Source organism: Abramis brama (assembly GCF_963993115.1).
Source record: "Abramis brama genome assembly, chromosome: 17".
NCBI lineage: Eukaryota > Metazoa > Chordata > Actinopteri > Cypriniformes > Leuciscidae > Abramis > Abramis brama.
The window spans coordinates 28,198,039-28,212,082 of NC_139979.1; the positions used below are offsets into that span (position 1 = coordinate 28,198,039).

The 14,044-nt window shown below is 38.9% G+C and overlaps 1 protein-coding gene across 2 annotated transcripts in view; it reads left to right on the top strand.

The window, feature by feature from the left end:
* The window catches only part of cdkal1 (CDK5 regulatory subunit associated protein 1-like 1), a 390,498-nt gene that overhangs the window by 318,245 nt on the left and 58,209 nt on the right, over positions 1 to 14,044 (top strand). For both annotated transcript variants that reach the window (XM_084088459.1, XM_084088460.1), the window contains one exon: positions 7,366 to 7,428. In XM_084088459.1, the coding sequence (XP_083944585.1) occupies positions 7,366 to 7,428 (63 nt within the window). The remainder of the gene's footprint in view (positions 1 to 7,365; positions 7,429 to 14,044) is intronic.

Consider the following 14,044-nt stretch of genomic DNA (forward strand, 5'->3'; position numbering starts at 1 on the left):
ACCTTACTCATATTTAATTTCTTCTTCAGAAGATTCAAAGAGGTTCATTCAATGTGAAGCTCTTACGAGAATACTGTATAGTGTATATATAGTGTCTTCATGTACATCTCATACTGATGCTCTGTTGTATCTCTCTTTCCCACTTCACTCGCTCACTCAAACTCACTTGTTCACTTATTTAATTATTGTTTTCCTAAGGATTATTATTAGGGCCCAAGCCCCAAGGGGGTGGAGGCCATATTTTTTTCTTGTTATCATCTTGGACACATACAAGAACAAATTTGTATGGAACTCTGTACACATATAAATCTCATCAATCCGAACCACCGCACTGTATATCATTAGCTCTGCCCAACAGGAAATCGGCTATTTAGGGTTGTTTGAAAAACGCTTGAAGCATGAAGCCAAGACATTGAGGATGCTAAATTGCAAGTGGATTTTTGATATCTCGAACAGTTTGGCTGTGACGTTGAAATGAATTTATGGCGAGCAAAAACATGTTCAATGACACTGTACACAGTTTGAAACTGCAGCGCACAAGCTTAGAATAAACAGACCATTATTGTTTGTTGGTGTGGACGCAAATATAGTTATAGTTATCTTTACAGTTATCGTTCTTGGTGTGAACGGCCCTTAAGAGTGAAATGCAGCATATTTAAGAGCATGTGAATTTCCAATGGCCTTTTAGGCTTCCAGCATTACACTGTTGAAATGTTGTAATGACAGAGTTTATGCTGAAAATGTAATAATATCAAATCCGATTGCCCATAATAGATTGCTGAGGATGAAGTATGGCCTGTGTATGGACTTCATACAATATGCAGCACTGGTTATAGTACCAGGACCCATACTCAATCACCCTACCTGTTAACAAATGCTTCCAGACAACAGGTAAATGCGAATCTTCCTGTCGATTACTCTTCATTATGTAATGCAGCTGTTGGAAGACGTCTCCCAGATGTGATGGCCTTATGGAGTTTCTCAGCGATTAGACCCCACTGAAACAATTAAACTGACTAATGAAGCTCAAACTATTAGAGGAAGAGTGGCTTCACACACGGAGATTCCTGTAGGTTTTTCTATCCACATTTGAACAGTTTAGCTGCCTTCATCGATTTAGTGCAGCAAAACCTGTCCGATTTAAAGAACTCTTCTATTGTTTTTTGTGTCTCAGTTATTGGTGTGGCTCTCGTTATTATCAGCACATTCTCAGTGTTAATGTGCGCTCCCGTAAAAATTGTCTCCTGGACTCGTTCCTGAAGTTAGAGTGTTTTCACTCTCCTTTTGTTTGACTTGCTGATGTGTAACTATCACAGTCAGTGTTTCTGCTCTCACCACCGAGATCATCTTTCATCTAACGTCCTGCATGTTTCTTTTATAAAAGCTTCTTCATATGTCATTCCTTTTGTTGCCTCTCCATCTCTGAGGTGATCGCACACTGCCTCTCCAGCACGGATTGATCCATCCCACGTTACAGGAACCTTCAGTAATGTAAAACATCAGCGATCCGAGGAACTGAATGGTGATTAACCCTAATGAAGATGGGATTGCCCATTTCTGAGAATCCGTTCAATTCCTTTGTTTTTTCACTGTCTATTTATCAGAGGTAATGAAGATCATATATGCAAGCAGTGGCCCAATCAGACGTCTTCTGTGTCAGACTGATCTTCCTGATATTAAAGATTGTGTTAGATTTTAGATGGGGTTCCTACCTATGCATATGACTCATTACTCATGTTGTGGGTCAGAACAGTTGTTCTGATAGCATGTGTGATAAGATTGGAACGTGTGTGCCACTAGCGGAGTTATTATCCTGTTCTTCTTTGCTCTAGTATGTAGGGAAAGATTTCATCATGACAGCAGGGTCAATGCTGCTGTAGCCATGGGAGCATGGAGGTTTGATGGAGGGTCTTGTGGGATCTCCCGGACCCACCTGGTGCACCTGCTACATCCGCACAGGGGCGTCCCTCTACCAGACCCATCAGAGATAGTCAGCTCTGGCAGGATGGCGCATTAATAATACTTCCAGATGTCTGCCTGGGACCGAACGATCTGGGTCGAGTTTGCCAGGGGCCACGGGATGGTTGGGCACTTTGGTTTCTTAGCACGTTTATCTCATAGTTGAGGTCCAGCCGCCACAGCGTGATGAATGGCTTGGTCAGAGTAATGGATTGCTTTGTGTTATCAACGTCGAATGGTCGCTCAGGCCGAGGAGATCTGGCATGCAGGCAGAGCTGGAAAAACTGGGAGCCTCCAGAACAGCATAATTACTCCCACATGAGGGAAGGGTTAGTGGAGATAAATTGGAATGATCTCTTGGAATGTTGCTCTTACTAGCTGGACAGGTGTTTACCTTGACAGCTCGTCTGCCTTGGCGGCTTGTCTGTAACCAGGGGAAATTAAGGCAGCATCCTAGAGTCAAAGTTAGAGGGATTTGGATTCAAAGCTTCTGCCAGTTTTTCTGAGCATTCCTGCGCAGGGAACAGTAAGGAATACCCAGCACATGTGAAAACAAATTCATCTTAAAACAAAGACAGATGGGCAAGGCCTGGGCAATGTCAGCTTCATGGGGAAAACTGGAGCAAAACAACAACTAAACTGGTGTCGCTTAGACAAAACAGACTTCTCATTTCCAAATCGTTTAGCCATTTTTCAGTCACCGTGAAGAAACATCTCCTCCAGAGCTACAGCTTGCTTGTTATCTTTCCCGTGCGTCATCTCAGACTCTATTTTAAGCCGTTTCTGGCTTGTCTCAGATGGACTGGTGTGGGTGAAGCAGCAGATCCTGAGGTCTTGTGCGATCTATGAGACTGACTGTGAATGGAAGTTGTGATGGTGCACAGACAGTGTCATCACTGCACTTTCTGTAGAGGAGAGAATCTGGGCCTCTTTGTTCACCGCATGTGTCAATGCTTGTCAAGTGTATTGTTCAGGGCCTGTTTCTCACCTTGTAATTAATGCTATATTCACAATGGAATATTAATGTACTGCTCACTACACACACTGAGTACTGCTTATAGTGTTTACAACTACTACACTGCCTATTAAAAGTTTTTGAAAAATAATTGTATTCAACAAGGATGCATTAAATTGATCAGAAGTGACAGTAAATATATTTATAATGTTTCAAAATTATATTATATTTCAAATAAATGCTGTTCTTTTGCCCTTTCAAAGATTTTCAAATTTTACATTTTAAATATATATTCACATCGAAAGGTTATTTTAAATTGTAATATTTGTTCACAATTATTCACAACTAGTTTTTACTGTGTTTTTGTCTAATAAATGCAGCCTTGGTGAGTAGAAGTGACTTCTTTAATTAAAAACATATTCCCTAAACTTTTGAACGGTAGTGTAGAACAGTAAGTAGTGATGAACATTTCAAACAGCAGTTTGCTACATTATCACATAACGTTATCCTGTAGATCGACCTGTAGAGCATGATGCTAGCAACACCATGCTCAACAAGTAATATGTTCAACACACATGTATAAACAAAAATGAGAAATGTAGCATGAATGCAATGTAAGTCACTGTAGTGACGTGACTTTGCATTTATTCCGCAGCAGTAGCGATTATCATCATTGAAATATAAATGGTTACTTTAAATTTTAAAGTAATGTTAAAAAGTTAAAAGTCAGTTAGTATAATTTCATTGTCATCACACACAAGAAATAGAAGTTACATTTAAGTGCATTGTATTGTGGATAGAGTGTTCCTCTCTATGTGCTCTGTTGTATGCTGTTCATTTTTGTAGCTTTGTAGCTTTCCTGTAGCTCAAACAGTAGTGCGTTGGTGCTTGCAACGCCAAGGTCATGGGTTCGATTCCTAGGGAAAACAAGAACTGATAAGAATGTAAATGTGTACCTTGAAATGCATTGTAAGTCGCTTTGGATAAGAGTCTTTGCCAAATGCATAAATGCAAATGTAAATGTCATTTTGGCCATAGCGGTAGGTCATCTGGGTTTTCACTGCACACAGAAAATATACAATAATACTGTAGGAGTCAAGAGCAGTATACCAAAGACTCGTCCTGGGATGGTGGATGTATCCGTTATGTCCACTGCTGTGATGTTTTTTTGTTTTTTTGTCTATGTAAGCAGTGAATCAAGCAACTGGACAGTTTATGAGGTGCCAGCTTTCATAGTTGTTGAGGTGTCAGATGCGCATTCGTTTTGGATTTATGAATACCAACTTGCTTCTATATTATCTCCATTTGCCTGAGACGTTTTTACACTCTGTGCAAAGTGATCTGTTTGCAGTGGTGGAGCGGCTTGTCTTCATACTCTTTATACACAGGGACACAGAAGAGGAGGAACCTGAGGTGTAGATCTGTGTGGAAATGTATCAATTTCCTGCAGTACTCCACCACAAGATAAGATTGTCTCATTTAGACCTGCTTGAGTCAAATGTAAACCCTTCGAAAACCCTACAGTGACCTTTGTCCATCTTGCCATTGTCCTTCATCTGTGAGGCTGAGCTATGACTTCAAATAAAGGGAAAAAATTGGTTCTTTGGCTTATCGAGATGATTTTTCACCTCAGCTTGCTGCTTTGAGGCTGGTGTAATCTCAGGACTGCGGCCCAAATAGGCTGAAATATTGAGTCTCTCGAGGTCACTCTGGGGTTCATCTTTTTTGATCAAATTTCAGTTACTATTTTTCTACCGAATGAAGATGTGTGATTTGAGGAGTGTGAGTGTATTCTCTGAAGGCCTCCATCTTGGTTATCTGAGATTTCGCTAACCTCTTGCCTCCTCTCTCATCCTCTCTCTCTCTCTCTCTCTCTCTCTCTCTCTCGGTCCAGTCGTGCAAATCAGACCCTCCAGAAGGTGTGCTGCAGGACCAAAGATCACTCCACAATTGATTGAGTTCACTCAAAATAACTTGTTTGTTCTAACCTAAAAAATGGTCATATTCTGTGACTGTTTCCTGAACATATTTCACTCTGCAAATCAACATAACAGAAACTCTGTTAAATGTCAGACATAACTGAACGTTAAACATCTTTCCCTTTACTAAAAAACACAATAAATAGCAACATTGCAACTGGAACACTCCCCTGATCCAGCCCTATACAAAGCATGCTAGGAACTAGGAATTAACTGCTTAGTTTCAGTCAATGCAACTAAAATGATTAATTCCCAACACAAATGGATTGTTAACTTAACATTTTACAAATGTAATTTAATTTGACGTAATAAATAAAGTGCAGATGACAATTAAAGAAAAAAATAAAGTAAATTAAAGAAATGTTTTGCTTTAGCTCCTTTTAATTAAGTACACTTAGAGATATATGGATGTTGTCACGGGGTGACAGGCATCATTAGGCAGGTGTGAATTTCAATAATGTGCGTCTGACAGTGAGCTGAAGATGTGAAATGTTCTTGACTTGGAACAATACGTTTGTGACCGTTTTGTTATTTTTGCTGATTGGTGTCAGTCAGATTAGACAGATGCAGATCAAACCAGTGGTTATTTGAATCATTTTCAACAGGACACTCATTTTCTCAGCAGCACGTGCTTCAACAGACATAACAAATTGACAATGTTTAAATTGATATTTAACGTAATTGATTGACAGTTCGACTTATAATGTTGTGATATCTGGTATTACATCAATCATGTCAAAATCTAGTATGTAAAAAGAAAAACAAGTGGATAAATATGTACTGTATTGTCACAGTTCAAGTGTCAAGAGATAGGACCCAGACGCAAATGAGCAGACAATGGTTTTTATTAACAAGACTGAAGACTTGAGATAACAGGGAGAGTGAAGCGTGAACCACAGTTCAAACAGTAGGGCAGGGCAGACGACACGACGACAGGCAGGATGAGTGACCACTGAGACATCAGTAAGATGGTGATGACTTGAGTGCAATAGAGACAGCTCCAAAGCGAAGACCAGACAGGAAGACAAGGAACTCGTAGCTCAATGTAGATCTCAGATGTCGCACCAGTCTTGCCGCCAGGTAGAGGTTCACAGAACCAGAGGCTTGAAACAGGGGTTATATAGCTGCACCAGTCAGGCTGCCAGGCAGTTAAGAGTCAGTGGCCAGGGAACACAGGATACAGGGCAGGGAACACACAGAAGAACATACAAGTCAAGACAAGACAGACAAGATAAAAGCAACAATAAAGATAATCAAAACTAAACTGATAAGATCAATGACTAGAGAAACAAACGGTAGAGAAAAATAAAAATGTAAACTAATGAAAAAGTAAAAAACTAAGATCTAAGATAAAAAAAAAAAAGTGGAGTTGCTAAAGAGAAGCAAGACTTCCACTTGACAGGGAAAATAAGAACTGAAGAAAATAACTAAAAATAAAATTCTAAAACAAAAGAGAACTCAAACTAGATTATAAAGCACTAGAGCTAAAGCTAAGCAAAACAAAATAGTAGCAAGGATAATCTGATATTAGGATAATTTCAAGAGCACAAACCAGAAAACACCACAAAGTACATACACAAAACAAACCAGCGAAGACATGAGGGAAAGAGGCACAATATAAAGGGACCAGAGCACATGAGGATCAGGTGAGCACAATTAGTGAAAGGAGGACAAGACGTGGACTAAACAATGGGGTGTGGTAACAGGAAACAAGGAGGCGGGACATGCAGAGCACATGGCAAACACAGACCAAGACAGAGCCACGTGCTCAAACACAAGACAAACATAGAAACATGAAACCAAGACAACACAGACAAGGCTGCCAGGGCAGAACCCTGACAATGTAGTTGACGTAAAATGCTTAATAAATGTGACATTCTATACCAATTTATAGCTGGAGCTATATTGACCGCAAAATCTACCAACCCAAATTGAAGTAATGATCAACATTTAAAATATATTCAGTGTTCAGTCTACTGTAGTCTTGAATGGTGACATCCTTTTTTTTTCTTTTTTTTTTTTTTTTTTTTTTTATTGCTCATGTCATTGTAGAATTGAATTTAAACCATTTTCTTCAACTTTGTGATGTGAAATCACTCATGCATCATATGCGTGATGTCTATATTGTAGATAAGTTCTCTTCAAAAATTCTCTTCACGTCCCCATTGGCTGTAAAACATGACTACTCTTCAACTAGTTGCTGAATAATTGCTCATAATTAACTGCATTAAAAGCCATCATTCATCTCCTCAGTGCTCAGTATTTGCATTTCATTACAAATTATGGACTTATAGGCTTTTATAGGCACTATAGAAACAGAGGTCTTGAGGGCAGATATCCTAATTTTCTTCTCTTTAAGTGTTTGCTTGCTTCATTCCACTGTCTGATGTCTTCATGTCATTTTAGTTGGCCTTCAGATTATTTTTTGACTTTAATTAATATTGGTGTGTTGTTGTTTTTCCACTTTCACAGAAAAAACAAAGAACCAAAGATCTCTCCGCTCTCTTCCACTCATACAACCCTTATGACCACAAGGTAAGAGAAAGCTGTGTTTTAAGATGTATTAAAATATATAATTGTTGTTGTTTTTAATTGTTTTTTTAATGTGCGCATAGTATTACAGTGATTTTATTACTAAACAAAAGCTAAGATTAGAAAGATGATTATGAATAGTAGAGTGATGTTGGACAGGAACAGGAAGTTGTGTTGGCCCTCCAGCACTGTTTTAATGACATCATTAAAGTTTCAACAGAGCCTAGCCCTTGTGGCTCTATCACAGAAAGACAAAATCCACCATCAGTCCAGTTAGTGGCTCTGAATGTTCTCGTCACATTTCTGATGCCACATTACTGTAACTAATCAGAGCTGCACTGATTAGTGCATTTCAGCCACCTGAGAAAATGGTCAGAGAAGCTCTTAATTAACAAAGAGCACTGCGGTGCTGCTAAGAGAGATGTTTTTTATATTTCATGATTTCAGCTTCTATAAATGTCATTGGGATTGCCAGCTCCCTGCTTCAGTGGACGTTGATCTGTGTTTTATGCATGAAGGTGATGCATTAAGCAGCTAGCAATGAAATAAATACCAATATAATGTTTGATGGGCAAACATCAATAATGAATGTTGATTTAAAAATATACAATGGTTAGTTTTTGTCCAGCTTCAGACCAGTGCTGACAGACAATAAGTCTAGTATTAGCCAATACAGCTACTGCACATGGTGCATCTCTTCCTAGATCTTTTATTTCTACCTAGATGAGTCTACTGTCCTTTAACCTGCTTTACACAAAACTCTTAGACTCTTAAAAAAGCTTAGATACACACATATTTATGTAGTGACATGCTCACCAAAGGAAGATATTGGGCCCTATCATATACCCGGTGCAATGCGGCGCCAGGCACGACGCAAGTGTGTTTTGCTAGTTTCAGCCCGATGCAGTTTCTGTTTTCACATCCTGCGCCACGTTGTTTAAATGGCAAATGCATATGTTTGTCTCTGATTGGTTTATTGCACGTTACATCCAAAACACACCCATTACTCATTAAGAGAATAGGGACAACCCTTTTAGACCATGCGCCATGTGCGTCCACCATTTTTCCCGTCATTAAACTAGCAAAAGTGGATTCGGACATGGCCTAAGTGCAATTGCGCCATGCGCTTTAGCTTAGATCGTTAAAATAGGGCTCATAGTCTGTACAATAAGACAGGATAAACATGTACTTTTTTTTTATAGAAGATACCGTGAATCCCTCACTTTCAGTGGTGTCCATCTGTAACACACATGATGACGATAAATGGTCAACATCTGAGTAGTGATCGCTCTTCTGATGGGATCGTGATCTTTGGCATGATGCTTTAGTCAGTTTTTACCCTCCAAATAAAACTTGGAGTCAGATTTAGTGTTCACAGAAAGGTTCAGAATACATATTTGCTGATGTAAGTTAACCGGATGGACATCTTCATGCAGCGTCATCCTTCTTGGGTTACTGAATTTCTGTTTTCTGGCCCAGGCACTTGTTGACACATTTTTGGACGTTGAAAGCGACTGTCAAAGTGTGTCTTACTCAAACAAGATCTGCTAGATTTACTCATGCATCTGTCTTCCCCTCTCTCTCTCTCTCTCTCTCTCTCTCTCTCTCTCTCTCTCTCTCTCTCTCTCTCTCTCTCTCTCTCTCTCTCTCTCTCTGTCTGAATAAGTGTAATTAGAAAAAGAGGAAAGACATCATGATTCCTTCGCGTGCGTTTCACCAAAAGGATACACCGTCTGTCTGAGCTCTTAATTCAGAAAATGCAGATCATTATTTGAAGCTGATTTCCATCAGGTCATTTCAGAGTACCATTATCTTGTGATCTGAAGCTGCGCTCCTGACTGAAATTTGCTCATGTGTGTCTCTTTATGTTTGTATGTTCCTTTGCTTCAGTCTGTGTACTCACGAGGCCAATGTTGCTTTTGATTGAAATTTGCATGCAAGGAAGACAAGTGGCCTCAGATCAGATCATTTGCATAATGTAAGCCTGCCCCTAGCTCCCTGTGGTCAGCCGTTAGCGTGGTAATTACACAGTCAGCCGTGTTTGTGTGTGTTTCCTAAAGCAAGCCTGCAGCAGAGCATGTTGACATCACAGCACTCTATTCATGCTAAAGTGCTCCGTAAAATCCACAGATGATGGTTATGCTGGATGCTGAGCTCAGAATCAGTGATGAAGCCATGTCTTTACTGGTTCAATGGAACAACATTTACTGTCAACAAGTTACCAATGCTGTAATATTTATTGTTTTGTTACACCTATTTATTAAACCCAAGTTACATAAATGATTCATTAAGGGTTAGTTCACCCAAAATGTTGTCATCACTTACTCGTCCTCAAGTTGTTCCAAACCTATGAGTTTCTTTCTTATGTTGAACACAAAAGAAGATATTTTAAAGAATGTCGGTAATCAAACAGTTGACGGTTGCCATTGACTTCCATAGTAGGACAAAAAAATCAATGGCTACCATCAAGGGCGTAGATTTGGTTTGAACATTGGAGGGGTTGAAGTTTGGGTATGCCTCCTGATATTGTGATCATGGTATAAATATTGGGGGGGTTGTAATGCATAGATTTAAATATTGGGGGGGTTATCTCCCCCCCATCCCCCCCACAAACTACGCCCCTGGCTACCATCAACTATCTGGTTATCAACAATGTTTTAAAAAATCTTCTTTTGTGTTCAACAGAAGAAACTTGTAAGGTTTGGAGTAAATGACGACAAAATTAAAATTTTCGGTTCATGCTTTTTTTAAACTTTTTTTACATTGCTAAAAAGTAATGAGCACAGGAATATAGTAACAAGCTAATTTTTTGTATCTTAAACATGTAACTTCTAGCTGTTGTTATGCTGTTATTATTAATATCCTCCTTGGTTTGGGATCATTAGTGAGTAAATCCTGTGTGAACTCCATAGGTGCCTTGATAGTGACAGGGATGGAGTCATGCATTCAAGTGAGTGCTTGGTTCTCTGATGTTTCCCAGCATTCCTCTCTGTCCTCGACAGGAAGTAATTCTCAGTTTTTCTCTCTGGGGTTTGAACCTTTTCACAGAACACACACTTTTGGTCTGTATCTGCTGCTGTGTCTTCATGGACACACATTCATCTCAAAATACTGGGTCTCATTAACTAATAATTGTGTACACTGTTCGTATTTATAAGCACATTTGAACTACTGACCGTAAATATTTTTTACCGGCCATGACACCAAAATTTTAGATGCGAGTAAAAATTGGGCCAGATATTACTATTACAGATATTACAAAGATTTTTCAGGACCCCACTTCAAACGAAGGGGTATGAGAAATTTCCCTGCATACATCAGCTACAGCGGCAACATTTAATGATATCTGATACCTATGATTTCTGCGATGTGGAAAAAGTCATAAAAACAGAATTTACTGTATAACGCAGAATTTTACAGAATTTGTAGATTTTTTTAATGAATTAATAAAAAGCAGGTCAATACACTTAAATCAAATCGCGATATAGACTAGTGTCTGTGAATATTAAACCGCAAATTATTTAAAAAAAAAAAAATGAATCCTGCATGTTCTGCGTGTCTCTGTGTGAATAAATGGTGCAGATGCGTGATTCCATTTACCACACACACACTGAAGCACACATGACGCTCGCTGTGTTTTCAGCCTCTGCAGCCTCACTATGAGGACATAAACACAGGAACTTCATCTCCAGACCCGAGTCACTTCATCAACATTTTACAGTTTCATTTGATAAAACTATCGTCTTCACAGCAACTCGTCAAAATAAAAGTTTGACTTGGAATTGTGACAGAAATATATTACAGTTGTACAGTAAAATTGAGCTAAGTCTCACTGTAATAATAATACTGACACATCATAATAATAATAATAATAATAATAATAAATTATTATTAAAACTTTATTTTTTAAGGAATAATCAGTTTTTCTTCCATGTTTAAATTTTAAGAGTAAAGCTCTGTTGTGCAGCACTTTGTTTGACAAAAAAGTTTGTTCAGTTATTGTTTTTTAAATTCAATTAATTAGACGTGTTTTGATTATTAAAATTTAATTAAACTATTAAAATGGAATCCAGAAAACTTAAAACAGAAAACACAGAATTTGGTGAAAAAATAAACCGGATTTCATAGGGCCCTAAACATGGCTGCCCAAGAGAACAAGGAGAGTATTTTTGGCATTAATAACGATTTAAATGACAAATAATAATTTGTTTTATGTTACATTCATTCTTGTGTTCATGTTTATGGTAATCTTCTTGTGATAAACATCGGTGCATCTCCTTTGACGTAGGAGCTAGCGACAATGTATGATGACGTGTAACGGTGTAGTAGTGGTGTCCCATTTCAGGAGAATATTTTCAGCCCTACCCCTTGCTACACTGTTTCAAGGGGGGAGGGGGAGGCATAGGGGTAGGTGTAGGTGAAGGGGTATAAAATAGAATTGGGATTGGGCCTTAATAAAAAGATGTGCGTGTATGTGTATAACCTGAAAACCTTGTATATTGTGGCACCAAAGATTCATGAGGATGAGGAAAACCCCATGAGGAAAACAGCTTATAAATCACACTGAATGTTTTTTGTTGTTTTTTTAAGATGTACAAACGCAGTATTTTATATTTTATGTATTTTATATAGGGTTGGTTTAGAGGCCGGTTTAGGGGATAGAATATAATGGAGAGTCCACATAAAACACAAAAACCCTGTGTGCGCGCGCGTGTGTGCGTGTATACACGCAAGCTTGGCAGAGTTTCTGTTCAGCCCTGTCTGTTCTGCTGCCGTCAGCCACACACACCCTTACATGGATTCATTGATACATGTATTAGTTTATCTGTAAAAGAGCAAATGTTTCTTCCACTGAGAGTTTTTAAAACCTTTCACACTCTCACTAGTTTATTTATATTGGATGATGGCTGAACATGGAAATGGCTGATGATAAATACAAGTTTTTGCATGATCTCACAAAATGATTGATATTTACCTAAATTTAGTTTTATTTTCATCCTGCATCCTGCACATCTCTTTTCACTGACTCTATTGTCTCACTGCTTTACTCACTATAGAAAACACTTCATTAGAGGCAGCCTCGGGCAGGATTACAACATGATTTGTGTAAAAATGTTCACACAATTAAGACAACACCAGAATGGTCAGCAGTGGGCTTGAACACGTCCAGGTAGGCAGATTTGGTAGATCCAATCATAGCAACTCAGATGGATGGATGGATGGATGGATGGATGGATGGATGGATGGATGGATGGAAAGAGAGAGCAATTATGACTGTAAGGTTTCGTCTGGGATCTCAGCGTTTGTCAACGGCTGGATAACTCATCTCCACAATAACACACAGACGTGTCTCCTGCCAAGCTGAATAAATTGCTCTCTTAGCTATGCTAATATCCTGTGCTGTGAATGAAGTAATTACACTAACCTCGCTCTGCTCAAAAAGGTGTAATTACAGGCGCACAGCGGAGTCGTCGGAGGAGGAGGGCGTTTGGGGAAATAGAAATGACCCTCCCTTTTGTTGCTGGCAATTTTAATGCCATCTCCCTTTATGTACATCACTTTTGCTAAATTTCAACAATTTATGTGTATGTGTTTTTTTGTAGGGGGATTTATTTTCTATTTTGTGTTCAGGTAGCTGGTATCAGTGGAAACCTCACGTCAAACCTCGTGAATAAATAACGTGAATCTACATGTATCCTGTTTACTTTTCAAGAAAAGCCATTTGTTTTCATTATTGCTGCAACTGCGTATACTACATATAAAGCAGGTGGTTTAAAATGAGTACTTAAGACTTAATCATATATGCACATAAAATGCATGGCAGTCATTTTCACAAATCTTGAAATTTATTCCTAGTTAATTAGTTGTTTGTTCCTATTTGTACCAATCGTTTAGGTTAGGTATATGGTAAGTGCAGATACGTCTGACGCTCAGAGTGTGTGAGATTGAGACACATGTTTTGAGGTGGGTGTGTGAAGCAGCCTGGGTAACAATATAAAAAAACGATATATAAACAAAGTATTTTTTGTTTGTTTTGTTATTGTTAAAATTCTATTGTTAAAAGTTTTCTGTTAGTGTGTGGGTAAGGGTTAGTCTGTAGTATCTGTAGCTAGTTGTATATAAAAACAATAGAAGTCTATGCAATGATCCCATTTAGATAGTTAAGTTAAACGTGTGTGTGTGTGTGTGTGTGTGTGTGTGGGTGTGAATTTGGGATTTGTTCATGCATCAGTCTGGCCCCAGTGAATGGCCACTAAAGAGGCTGATATTCTGTACAGATGCATAATGAACGCAGGAGCCCTGCGTTTCGGGGCAGTGATTTATGTGATCTATCTGCAGCCAGATGGCAGTGAACAAGGCCCATCAATCACAGTGAAAAGACTATTGAGCAGCCGTACAATGCAGACGGGCTCTGTGCTCGGCCCGGGACACAGTGCGAGTCTAGAGCCCTACTGCAGGGCAGTCAGCTTCGTCTTTATCCTTCACCACAATAAAGAGAAGATAAGCTCCGGCAAACATACACACTGCAGTCTGAGTCTCAACTTGTTTAGCACATTAAGAACTCAGTTTCACTCATGCTGGTCACCGGCTCCTCTGAGAGAAAGAAACACTGGAATAC